This window comes from Enoplosus armatus, chromosome 20, assembly GCF_043641665.1.
Source record: "Enoplosus armatus isolate fEnoArm2 chromosome 20, fEnoArm2.hap1, whole genome shotgun sequence".
Classification (NCBI taxonomy): Eukaryota; Metazoa; Chordata; class Actinopteri; order Centrarchiformes; family Enoplosidae; genus Enoplosus; species Enoplosus armatus.
In genome coordinates, this window is record NC_092199.1 from 15,618,649 (window position 1) to 15,631,799 (window position 13,151).

The 13,151-nt window shown below is 45.9% G+C and overlaps 1 protein-coding gene across 1 annotated transcript in view; it reads right to left on the bottom strand.

The window, feature by feature from the left end:
* Window positions 1-13,151, bottom strand: part of LOC139303150 (arf-GAP with dual PH domain-containing protein 1) — a 22,474-nt gene extending 9,323 nt beyond the window's left edge. The window contains exons 1-3 of the mRNA XM_070926873.1: window positions 13,061-13,151; window positions 5,084-5,211; window positions 2,440-2,531 (exon numbers count right to left, since the gene is read on the bottom strand). Of these exons, the coding sequence (XP_070782974.1) occupies window positions 2,440-2,531; window positions 5,084-5,211; window positions 13,061-13,151 (311 nt within the window). The remainder of the gene's footprint in view (window positions 1-2,439; window positions 2,532-5,083; window positions 5,212-13,060) is intronic.

Genomic DNA, 13,151 nt, shown 5'->3' on the forward strand with positions numbered 1-13,151 from the left:
CACACGAGAGTGGTATCGATCTTCTCATCTAACTCTCAGCAAGAAAGTAAAAAAAAGTGTATTTCCCAAAATGAACTATTATCACAGTGGCAGAGCATTAAACGTGTTTTTCCATTGTGAACACGACCCCTGTTGTTACTTACCTAACCCTGATTAAACTGAATAATGGCACAGCCCTTGAGCTTCCCTCGCAGACACGTATGGCATTGAAACATAAAGCATTCACTGTCAAACACGATCACTGCCTTTGTTTCCACTGTTTCTACCAAAGCTAAGCTGATAAAGGAAGCCACCTCAATTTCAGACCTTCTTCCTCTTCAGTGTGTGGAGAAACAAATGGCAACAGTCAGCACATCACCATGCCAACAATCTCTCTCATCGTGTTTCTTCCTCTACCTCTCTCAACCTTTCAGCCCCCCCCCCCCCCCCCCCTTCATCCTTCAAACTGCTTTCATCCTCTCCTTCTTCACACACCTCTCCTTTTATTTTTCCCTTCTTTCTCGAGTAGAAATAAAACCATCCATCAGCATCGAGAGGTAACATGTCGTACTCTTGCACTCTTCTTCTTTGAATGGCACCTTCTAGTGACACTGGATCTTAAAACACAAAACCCTGTGGTTCTCAGGGGAGTAGAGGGAGCCAACACAAACAGACACCGCAGCACAGAAAGACACGTCTCTCTCATCTGAGCTCTCTCTCCCTCCACCTTTCACAGTGTCTATTTCAATCAAATCCTGTTGGAGGGATGCAGACACACAGAGAGATGGATGGACAAGCCTAAAATGTCCAAGAAAGTGTCCTACCCCACCAAAGTGTGTGAAGCCGGAAAAGATAGAAAAGAAAGATAAATGTTTGTTGGTACAGAAAAGCCTGCGTGAATTTTTATAGGCCTTTTATACACACAAAGAGGAAGAGGAAGTGAAATGTAAGTGATATAGACGGTCAGAGGTGTGAAACAGTATACTACAGTATATGTTCATGTACAGTAACAATGTCCCACTGCACAACATGGTCACTTTTGCACTTATCAGCATGCAGTGTAACTGCCTCGGCATTCAGCATTTTCTTACCACATTCAGCTGCAGGCAGTGTGGGCAGAGGACTGGGAGCTCAAAAAGGGCTGATATTACATAAAGAAATAAGACTTCAAAGCTGCACAAATCCAATTTTTTAAATTGATTATGCGTAACATGAAAGGGGCTGTTCGTAACATACCCACAGATAACGAGCGCCTGACTCTGCAGGTTCCCTCCGCTCTACGGAGCGTTTAATCATCTTTCAGCTTAATGTTTTGGTTTTTACAGCCCGCAACTTTACTGTCTTGGTTCGCACCCTCCACCTTGTTTCCAGAAGCAGCAGCTCAAAAGCTCTGAAAAACCCACTGTACGCTACCTATGCAGCACCACATCGCAGAAGGACAAAGTTAGCAAGTGGCCGGTAAACGTAGTGTTATATTTACATTTGTCAGGTGGCCAGGAACCAAACCTCCAAATGAATGATGTGCTTTGAGTCAGCTGGATGTGTGATCAGAACAACAGGTTCACCATATTAGTCACTTGAATGGAAATTTCTTGCCTATAGACTTTAAGTTGGGATGATGTCATACATCTATGAAATAGCTTTTCTAAGCTCTTACAAAGATAAAACCTCCATGGATTCAAAATTCATAATACAAAGAGTATTCATTTAAGTTCAAGGTGCCGTATCCAGCTCTCTTAATACATCCATGCTCTGTAGGCCTTCTTCACATTTCGACGGGTCACAGTCGGAAAAGCACAGGGGTTACTAACAACATAAACAATGGCTTCGTTCTATTCAGCCATCCTTAACTTCATTAATTACACCTGTGCTTTTCTTGCCAGGAAATGCATGTCAAGATGTCTTCCATGCAGCCTAGCCGGAGCCAGCTAGCTCCTGTTAGCCATGGCACCCAGAAAGGACACACCACTCGATCTTTTCCCTATTTATAAAGACGGAAACTGTCGTCAAAATATAAGTGAACCTGCGAGTCGCCTTTTGATATTTTGTTCAAGAAAGGTTATATTACACATTGACACACAAACACTGACCTTTAAGTGATACTGGTGCCATTATGGAGGTTCAGTGGAGAACAGACTTGACAAAACATTTAATAACCAAGCAAAAAAGGAATACTGTTACGAGGTAGATGTGTTTTACTATACACTATTTATACACTGTGGTCCAAAATGCAAGTAGTATTGGGGGGGGGGGGGGGGCAGCACAGTTAGCCTAAGCAAAGAGTTGTCTGTTAGCTAACACTAGCAAGTAGGCTAATTCAGTTAGCACATGTTGTCTCTTTTCAGACAACAGATAAACTGCTTGAATAAAATAATTTCCGGACTGTGTTTATATATGACACAAGGCTGCACCACCAGTGTTCGTGCTCTGAAAGTCACGACTGAAGGAACGGGTACTTACTTGCAGTCGGTGTGCGTTGGTCTGTAGTAGAAAGCAGGAACCTTTTGCTCGTATTTTGCCTTGGCTGCATTGTTTCCCATAGCAGTCATCAACTGAGAGGGAGAGAGGGCAACACAACCTGGTCATCAAAATACTGCTCACAGTCATGAATTTCGGGATTTGGGAACACACCAGCCATAAAGATTTTGAGTGGATCTACACTGTGCAGCTATAATCACATTCACAACAATGGCCTATATTTTTCCAGTCTTATAGAAAGTGTGCAATTAATAACACACTTGGATTTCCAATAACATTTTTTTTTTTTTTTTTTTTTACAGCAGATCCACATAACAACAGGCATGACATGTCAAGGAAATAAGACCTAGAGAATGGCGACAAGAAAACTACAATAGGAAAAAGAAAATCACATTAAACTTTAAATGAGATGACAACAAAAGCATAGCTAAGTATGACAGAACTTCTTCAGTTGACAATGAGGGCCCCTGCATTGCTATGGGATTAATTGTGGAGATGGCTACACTGCATTTGCCTTCTGCCCTCATTCCCTCCATTGTGCGTTTCAACCAAGGGTAATCCCCGAGTCCAATCCAGCTGGCTGAATCCCTCAACACGCCTCTCTTATCCTCCGAGGGGCTCTGGAGGGGATGCAGCTCCGTGGGGGTTTTATTGCGAAGGTCAAAAATTCAACCAAAATACCAACCTCTAAAGAAAGTCGCAGAAATGAACGTGTGACACATCTGCTGCCTAAACGTGATGCATCTGAAACCTCGGATGTGGCAGTTTAGATCGTGATATATCAATATCAGAGCAGAAGATCAGGAACATGTGCAGTGATGTTATCACTGTAAGTCAACACGAAGGAACAATTTGTGGCGCCTTGTTAAACTCAAGACGGTCCTACCCAGTATGAGCTAGGTGCGACTACTATACTATTGTGGCTCCTCTGACTGTGGATGTTTTATTGGAGTGAGACCACGACAGCTCCGGAGGCCTTAACAATAAACTCTGGCATCTCAAAATCACCCCTAAACTCTCCCAATACTGCAATTACAGAGAGAGAGATTTTACACAGACAACCCAAAGCCCTCACTACCCTTTTTGTTCTACGCTGCAATCAAATCCAGTCATCCAGTCACCTAATATTCTTGCTTGCATCTTGCCTCATACCACCTCCCCACTATTCTCTTCAGTCAAATCCCCGTTACACACCTCCAACCTCATGACTAACACCAGCATCACCTCCCCCAAAGTCCCTTTTGTCACCCAGTGGTTGGTGGTAAAGCACATGACATGATCCATTCAAGGGACAACTTCATTCCTCCCCACCAGAGCAAAAGAGCACATTTTGGACTATTTCTTACAAAGGACAACCTCAAAAATATGCATTTCTGGGTTTACAACTTTGCACAGATTAAGAATATTCTTTCTTGCTGACATATTTCTGAAGGAGGCATTTTTGCAAGGCGCACAACAGCTCAGCTTCTCTTCACACACAGGAGAAAAGGTGTGAACAGTCTCACTAATGGAATAATGTTTATTGATCGCTGCGAGGAAATACTCTCCTTCCAAAGGGAGGTCAGAGGTCGGGGTCAGCTGGGGATCAAAGTTCTTGAGCAGATAAGAATGGTCTTGAGGCGCTGGTATCACAGCCAATCAAAGCATTGATTGATTCTGGCCATATTAAGCCACATCAGACCTGGCCTAACCTGTTGTTCTCCGGTTTCCTAAAATCGCATCACTTTCCTTTATTTCAGTGGCTTCATGGCTCCTCGTCCTGCTTTATTTTCTGTCATATTGTTAAGAAAATGTCCCCTGACTGGGTCGTTTCCATAGCAACAAAACAGTAATGATACAGTTCCTAGGCTCTGCAGTTACCATGGCCTCCATACTTCACACTTTTTTGCCTGTATTGTGTGCATATTCATACCAGTCACATACTAAATATGCATACTTGCACACGCTGGTTGCCTTGCAACTGGTCTCACCTGTCTGGCAAATAGCCCCCTGGTAGTTACCTTAGCACAGAGCCAGGCTAGCCGTTTCTAGTCTTTATGCTAAGCTAAGCTAACCGGCTGCTGGCTGCAGCTTCATATTTACCATACAGATATGAGAGTTCTACCAATCTTCTCATCTAGTTTTATGCGAGTTAAGCGCATTTCCCAAAATGTCAAACTATTCCTTTAAGTGGAGTTTAAGGGTGATTTAAGAAAAGGTGACACAATCACTAATTTGTTATCAGCTTAAAATGTTCTCCTGGGTGTGAATGAGAATCCTGAGTGGAAGAGGTATATATATATATATATATATATGTATATGGCAATTTAGGACCACTGACAAATTGGCTAATGATAGAATATCACGAACGGCTCTGGTGCAGTGAAGAGAGAATCTGAATTAAAACACTTGTGGCGAACCTCACAGAAAAGAAAGATTTAGGATTCAGGATAGGAAAATGTTCTTGCAAGAGGCCCAATGTGTAAAATGTTATATCTATTCTGTTGTTGGAATGAGGCGAGTGATACCGGTCAAATATCACATGTCAGCAGTCCACTGAGGAAAGGGGGCTGTTGCTGTTTTATTTAGGGTGTGTACATGTTTCCGATAGACAAAGCTAAGCGGGGATTTGTTGTTTCTGCCTTACCTCCACCTCGCTGGCATCCCATGTGTCCTGGACAGACTTGACCCGGCTGATGTGGGGGATGTTCCGGTGAAGGAGCGAGCAGGCCTGGCAAACAAACACACCCAAAGTCAGCGACGCCCAGTCCGGCTCTGCAGGAGAGAGAGAGTGGGGGGGGGTGGGGCAAGCACGGAGGTGAAAGGAGGGGAAGTGAGTTTTGGAAGAAAGAGAGAAGGGAGGAAATGAAATCGGGCAAAGCAGTGCAGGAGGGTGACAGAGAGAATGGTGGTAGAGATATATGAGAGAGATAAAGGAGGGGGGGGGGGGGGAAATCTTGTCATAAAAACGCTGCAACAAAGAGAACACCAGCTCAGTTCAGGCTATAAATACTGAAGGTGCTGATGCTGGCACTGTTAAGGTGTAATAGGAGCAAAGTAAATGAAGCAAATATTACAAGGGACTCTGGTTGAGAGTGTCCCCGCTCATAAAGGACAGAAGGGCAGCAAAATATGGTTGTGGGGAAATCCTATTTAGATTACTGACAGGAAACAGACCGCCTGAGATCTGATCGGAAGTCAGCCGAGGTAGTTATCAGGTTAGACTCCGAAACACACACACACGCAGAAAGACACACTCGCATGTATATGCCTGTGCAATATTTTATACTTTCAACAGAGACAAGACAAACAGAAACGCACAAAAACACACATCCTGGCATGCACACACACACACACACACACACACACATACACATACACACACACACACCTGTGCATCATGTCTAAACAGCCCATATGCTGCTTATTGCCAACAACTTTCACGACAGTTCCAAAGTCAAACAACCATCAGCAGTCACACAGACTGTGCACAAAAGGAAAAAGCAAGTTGCAGTTCACACCCATGTCTGTTCAGCCTCATATAATATATGTAGTGACTACACAAAATGCGGTGCTTTTGTTTTCTCCTGGAATTTCTGGATGCGAAGCCTCTCTACGAGCTGCATGTGAAACTCGCTCACTCACAGTCCCAGTCAAGGTGTGTGTGAAATCTGGAAACGGCCAATTAATTGCAGAACATCTAATTGTTCGACCTCAGTGCTTTAACTGCATGGTGATGGAAGAGCTCTGTTAAATAAGATGGTACCAGCGCAATTTAAAACCTTAAAAACAAGCAAAAATTAAATTATGGCTAAAAAAAAAAAAAGCCCTTCTGTTATGGTGTTGAATAATAAAAAAAGATGTGAAGTTGACCTTTGACCTGTTGGGTAAAAGATGTCATCACTTCATCGCTGTTTCCCATTAAACATCTGTGTGAAACGTTGTCATAATTACCGCATCAATTCTTTAAGTTATGGCCAAAAACGTCAAGGTCATTTCGAAGTCACAGTGACCTTTGACCTTTGAGTCAAAAGTGTCAACAAGAGTCACCAATTCATCGTCCATCTGCCCACTGTGAAATACGGTCATCAATTCTTGACTTAGTCCGAGACCTCTGACCACCAAATTCTAATCAGTTCAGTTTTGAGGAAATTCCTTCCAGGCGTTCCTGAGACATCGCGTTCACAAGAACGGGACGGACGGACGGACAACCCGAGGACATATCGCCGGCACCGAGGCATAGAGAAAGAGGTTCTTCTCCCTGCGTCGTGATTCAGCAGCAGCGTCCGTGGGTGTTCGGCAAAGGTACATTTGAGTCACTGTATCACAAGCAGACTTTGATTCTGTCCATGCAAATGAAGATGTCAAAGTCAGAGACGGTCACGGAGAGAAACGAGGGAGAAACACTGAAGGCAGAAATGATGTGATGGGTGGAAATTAAAGCTCGGCGGGTATATAAAAAGAAACACTTTCAGTTAGCCAACTGGTACCGATAAATGACAATTAGTCGATTAATAGATGAGCCAATCAGGAGATGATTAATCAACAGCTTTAATAATCAATGTTATTCACAGCTGTATGACAAAAAGATATGAGGAAGTATGAGGAATTTGTCAAATCTTCTCCAATACAGCATGATGTTCATTTTGTAAATTATGGCCCCATTAAGAGTAAAACAGACGATACAGCAGGGTATTCTTTAGAACGTGGCTACTTGTGATTGACCAGGCGACCCGTCAATCAGGATAGAGGCGTTCGGTCGCACTAAAAGTCTGTTTCTGGTAAGTAGATTTACAAGCTAACTTTGTGAGCAGCGACTGCCGGGTTCGGTGGTATAGTTATAGATTCCCAACTTCACCCTCTCGTCCAAATACGGTCGCTTCGGGCTTAAAAAAAAACCACAAGATGGCGACGGGCAAAACGCCAAGGTCGAGGCTTCAAAACGGCAGTCCACAAACCAATGGGTGACGCCACGGTCCACTTTTTTCATAAAGTCTATGTGTTGGAATGTGCGTGCGTATACTGGACAACATATTTGCACACGCGTTAGCACGCACAGTGTGTGCACGGCCACCACTGCTGGCAGTACCATGTCCTCAACGGGGCAACACCCCAAAGTCACCCCACTCTCTCTCTCTGCAGCTGCCATCTCTCACACGAGGAGGCCCTCAGCGCGGGGCACCGCAGCCATGTGAACACACACACACACACACACACACACACACACACACACATGCAGCACGCTCAGCGAGAGTGTGTGGTACTCAAGGGAGTCGTGTGAGAGCCAACGGAGAAGGAGAGAGAGAGAAGAGGAGGGGGGAGAGGGGCAAAACAAAATACTATTCTTGCATTTCTCTGTCCTCTTGAGGCTGGAGAAAGCATAGATGGAGGTGCCAGAGAGCCGGAGCAGCAGAGGAGGGGAGAGGTGATGGAGGAGGGGAAGGGAGGAAGAGTGCGGGGTCTTCATCATGCAGAGAGAGGATGTGAGGGGGCTGCTGGCATCCACGATAACCGGGCCTTCGATTTCTCCCTTTTCACCCATGACAAGTGGGCAATCTCTTCATAAATGTCACATTTTAATGGTTCAGCGTTGTGATCGAGCACAAAGCACTGGAGGCGGCGATTTCGTGTGAAGAAGTCAGACATCCTTTTTTTTTTTATCCATGGCATGTCCTTTTTGCCGCGACACACACCTACACGCCAATCGGCTGAAACAGAAACGCACACACACCAGCCACTCGGCGGGGTGAGGTCATCGCTGTCTGAGTCAGGCCTTACAGAGAAGCAGACAGCACTCACGGTGATTACTGTGGCCGCATGACTAACTGACCACACACACACACACACACACACACACGCGGGGCTTCCTCCTCTACATGTACGTGGAAGATGTTTCTCAACAGGATTACTGTGAACAACAGATGCACAGTCGCAGCCAACAGGAGGTGGAAAACTCCTGATGTAGTGTGACTCTGCTGTGGTTTTTTTCCTTCCACAGTGCATCCCCCCCCCCCCCCAACACACCGTGCGAGGAAGTTTTGCAGGAGTTACGCGGCTCGTTTGGTGTTTGAGACAAAAGCTTTTGATTCCTGGGGCTACTGCAGGGCAGATACTGGAGAAATGAACGAGGGGGCATTCATACAATAGCAGCCCCCCCGCCCCCAGCATTTCGCAGGCCCTTTTTTCTGCCTCTGCAGCAGTTCATCTGTGTGCCTGGACGGGTGCGCATCAGTCTGTCGGTGGCTGCGTCGCGGTGGGGGTTAACGGCGAGACAGTGGGGTCAGCCGAGGTTGTGACCCTCTCATGTCCCGGCTGAACCCCTCAGGCGCCGGCGCAGGCTTTCGTTTCTACAGCAGCAGATACACTCTTCGATTTGACTCAACTCGCGTTCACCTTCAGCATTTGTAAAATAAAAAGCCTAAACATTTTTTTTTAAAAAGGCTTTTATCAGAAAACCAACAAGGATTTCTTCATTTCTGAAGGCTGACGTTTCAGATGGAACGTATTTGCAAGGGCGAACATTAAATATAGTGTACACATTAAGGGTTCCACTTGAATAGCTGCATTTAGGAAATAGATAAATAATCATTGGGTAGGTTCTCATAATGTTTCCTAATTGATTCCCTGTGTGCTACTGAGGCGTGTCCATGTTTTACCTCACAGCCTGACACAGACTCCAGCCAAGGGGTTTGTACAGCAAACTCCCCTTTTTTTGATACATTAAGTTTATTTGTATAATACATCCTTTGCGTACTCTCATACAGCCTCCAAGATTGTGGTACGCTTAAATGGAGCATCGCATTAGTTCAGAGCACTGAAGTCGCGCTTGCATCAGCTGCTTCATTCTTGTTTTCTTATCAAATCAGACAAAAGACCTGTGTATAAAGGTAGGACCCTCAGAAAAAACAAAGCCTCGATTTGCACAGCAAACCAGTGCTTTAACTGGCTCAGGCTGTATCTCACTTACTCACACCAGTTTTTAATCAAGATGCTGAGTTGCAACGGGGAATGCAGTTTTCTCCAACTGTGTCTGGAGAGCCATGGGCGAGTCTAACCCCCCCCCCCCCCCATCTTATCATAGTTCCTGCTGGGGTTTTTTTTTTGCTGTTCAACAAACACCTTCCTCAGAGGACTGCTGAGGCCTCTCTCTGGAGGGAACAACTCGTTTGTGCGTCCTTAGCGAAGGGCAGAACCCCAGCGCTGCTGAGCTACAGAGAAACCCTGCCGTATAAGCTCTGAGCACACCAGCAGAGGAAAGATGGGGGGGGGGGGGGGCAAAGGTAAGGAAGGGCAGAGTAAGAATGACTAAGCATAAAAAAATGCTTGCCACTTTGTGTGTTTTCAGACCAATCACTGCAGGCTTTCTGTGTGCTTAGTGGACGCCGGGTCTGTGATGGGGAGATGAGACGGGGGAGAGGGAGGACAGCCGCAGATACAACACAGGGATTTCAAATTGGTTAAAGCTGGAGTGCGGGACTTACATATAAATGAACGTGTGTTACATTCAAGCCGCACACTGCTGATTAACCCTGTCACCGCCAGGTAAATCTCTCAGTATACCACAGTTTTTAAACATTAGACATTCCCACGCTGGTGCACCAGTAGTGATGCGTTTTACGTCCACCAGCAATGATTGGTTTGCCAGAGCTGAATTGGGGGTAGCAAACGTTGGGTGGCGTTGACACAACTCTCTCTCTCTCTCTCTACATGGCTCTGGTCCACGGAAAAAAAAAAAAACAACCCTGCAGGCACACGCCTGAAGGGGGAGACAAAAGTTCCGCACTCCAGCTTTAACTTCCGCACTGCGTTTGACTGGGAACTAAACATGTCACCACTGACATGTCAGACTGAATTTCGTGCCCAGATAGTGTTTATGGGATGCGATTAAATCGTTATTTCACACTTGTTCAGCAGCTGTCTCACACTAGAGACAGAAAAATATGTAAATGGGAACAGCTAAATGGTGAGTTCAGCTGCATTACAACGCAGTATGTCAGCAAGATGATAACTTGCTCTTGTCTCCAACTCATCGCTCATTTGAAGTGGCAATATAGTCGATCACGCAGCTGTTGTCTTTAACCTGTATTCATCTTGACGACGTCGCGATCATGAAATATCACTTTGGTCAGCCAGGCTGTCCCGCTCCCGTATACAGTATGAAACAATACAGCGTGAGGTCCCCTTGATGCATCGTGTTTTTTCTGGCCTGGATGTGACTTGACTTGAATATAGACGCTGTATGCTGTTGGTCACTGTTGCTTTTCACACATACACCCATCTCTCACCCACTTGTGTGTACATGTACAGATGCATGTCTACTCATCCTGGTTGTCCTTGTTTGTAGCTCTGCGTGGAAGCACATGGAGAACAATTTAAAACCGGAGTCAAACCCCTTGTATGTGCACACACACTTGGCCAATCGAGCTGATTCCTGACTGATTTAGCAACCATTTGCACACAGCCACTTGAACAAATGAACCTCCATGATTAAGAAACTATTTGATGGACTACGTAACGTGGGTAATGTAATCCGATTACAAGCAACAGTAACTGTCATTAAAGGCAACTCGAAGAATTGTATAAACTGACATTTAGAAATGGCCAAAAGATCCAAGAGTAACTGAGTAACACATGACAATGCTAACACCCATCATTGATCATTTATCATATATTTGGCTTATCTATCAGTCTGTACCTGTCACATGCGACAACCTCAGCTCACACCGACTCCAGCACAATACATGTTGGTCTGTTCACTTTGCTCTGTTGTGATGATTTGTGGTATTTTGAGCTGTGATGAAACTGTGATGTTTTTTTGTTTTTTTGTTTTTTTTCTGAAAAAGCCACTGAGATACGATCCTGTCCCCCATCTGGGAAGGAGCCGCGGAACCAGCATCAATAATTCATATCTGGACGATTATGAGATATGAATTATGAGCCTGGGGATGCCTGATCTGGTAGCGGGGGGGGGGGGGGGGTAAAGGCTTGGTTGATGGATGGCCATCCTAAAACTTCTCATCTGTGCAGCCCGCTCCCCGGAAAATCTCCCGAAATGGACCCAGCGTTCGAATGCAGAATGTACACTGCTGACCGCCGAAAAGCGCCACTATTTGAAGTGCCTTGCTCGAGGGAATCTCGGCACTGAAGGGACGAGTGAGCAGAGTATGAGTCACTTCACCAGCTGAGATCTTCCTCGCTGTGATCAATCAGTCACCCAGCAATTAACCAGCTTCTCTGACTATTCGGCAACAACACAGAACATCTGTCCCACCTTCGCTTCCACCAGGCTAAATTTGATTATGTAGTGATTGCAAAGGTGAGAGGGGCATTTCTGCCAATCAGAGCCAACGTTTCCTCGAGGCACTGTGGATGGTTGCCGAACTGTTTAAGGAAGCTACATCAAAAGGTTTATCCCAAGGGTCAAATAAGGCTACATGAGTATCAGTAATTGTGCCAACCCCCCCCCCAATGCTGTACTTAGGCACAGTGGTGGCCAATTAGCACTAAGCACCAAGTACAGCTGAGGCTGGTGGGAATGTCATTAGGTTTGCAGGTATTTGGTCATAAACCAAAGTATTGGACCTGATGACGGCACGAGAGCACAAATTAAGGGATTACAATTCCTCCTGCAGGGAACATGAATATCTGCACCAAATTTCATAGCAATCCATCCAATTGTTGTTGAGATATTTCACTCGTCACTCGCTAGGATTCGTCCTCTGGGAACCATGAATGTCGTGATCATGAATTTGGTTTGGAAATTTCAGATGCTTGAAGTCATCAGAGCCATTTCTCTGCTTATACCTGAGCAAGATAACACCCTCTGGTCAAAATGAAAACCCCTCTTCACGTGTCCACCGCTCAGACAAAGCTGTCTAAATTTGCAAGGGCGCCTCTGGCTCCAAAAGCTGCTCCACTACAGCCAGCCCTCAGAGGAGCCGTAATCGGGGCCAAGGAACAGGCATCCTGGGCGGGCTCGGCTCCAAACACTGGGCGTACGGCCCGTACTGGAGCCTCTGTGGCCACTCACTGGTTTATTGCCATTTCAGTGAGAAGAAAGGAGGAGGGTGGTGGTGGTGGTGGTGGGGGGGGGGGATTAATTGGGGGATGCATGGGGAGAGGATGGAGAGGGAGAGGATGGAGAGATGAAGAAAGGGATGAGGCTGCTCGTGTAGGCTCGAGCACCATATAAACCCAGGTGACATGACACAACAGACATGTAGGAAAGAAATGCACACACCAGTAATTACTGAGCAAGCTGCTGACAGTGTAGAACATGAGGACACCACACACACACACACACACACACACACACACACACGCACACAGTCTGTCACAACAGTAATAGCTGTGGAGGGTTGACATGTCTTTGCACACCCTCACACACCATGACTGCCACACACAGGAGTGTTTTATGCGTTTATGACTCAGACCCTAACCCTAAGTCCAGAGTCCAGCCTTCTTGTACCTGCAAGACAAGGTGTATGTGTCCTGCCAGGCCTTTGTCACCATGTCTGGACCCCTTTCACTCAGACTTGTTGGGTTTTGAAGCACCAGTCGGCTCGTTCACCCACCCACCCACACCCACACACACACACACACACACACACACACACCAGTTCACCTGGATTGCCGCAGTCCGCGCACGTCTCGTTGCCCGGTCTCGCCAGCACGTCTTGCAGGAGCCGGTTGTTCCCCTCCGGTTCCAGCGCCAT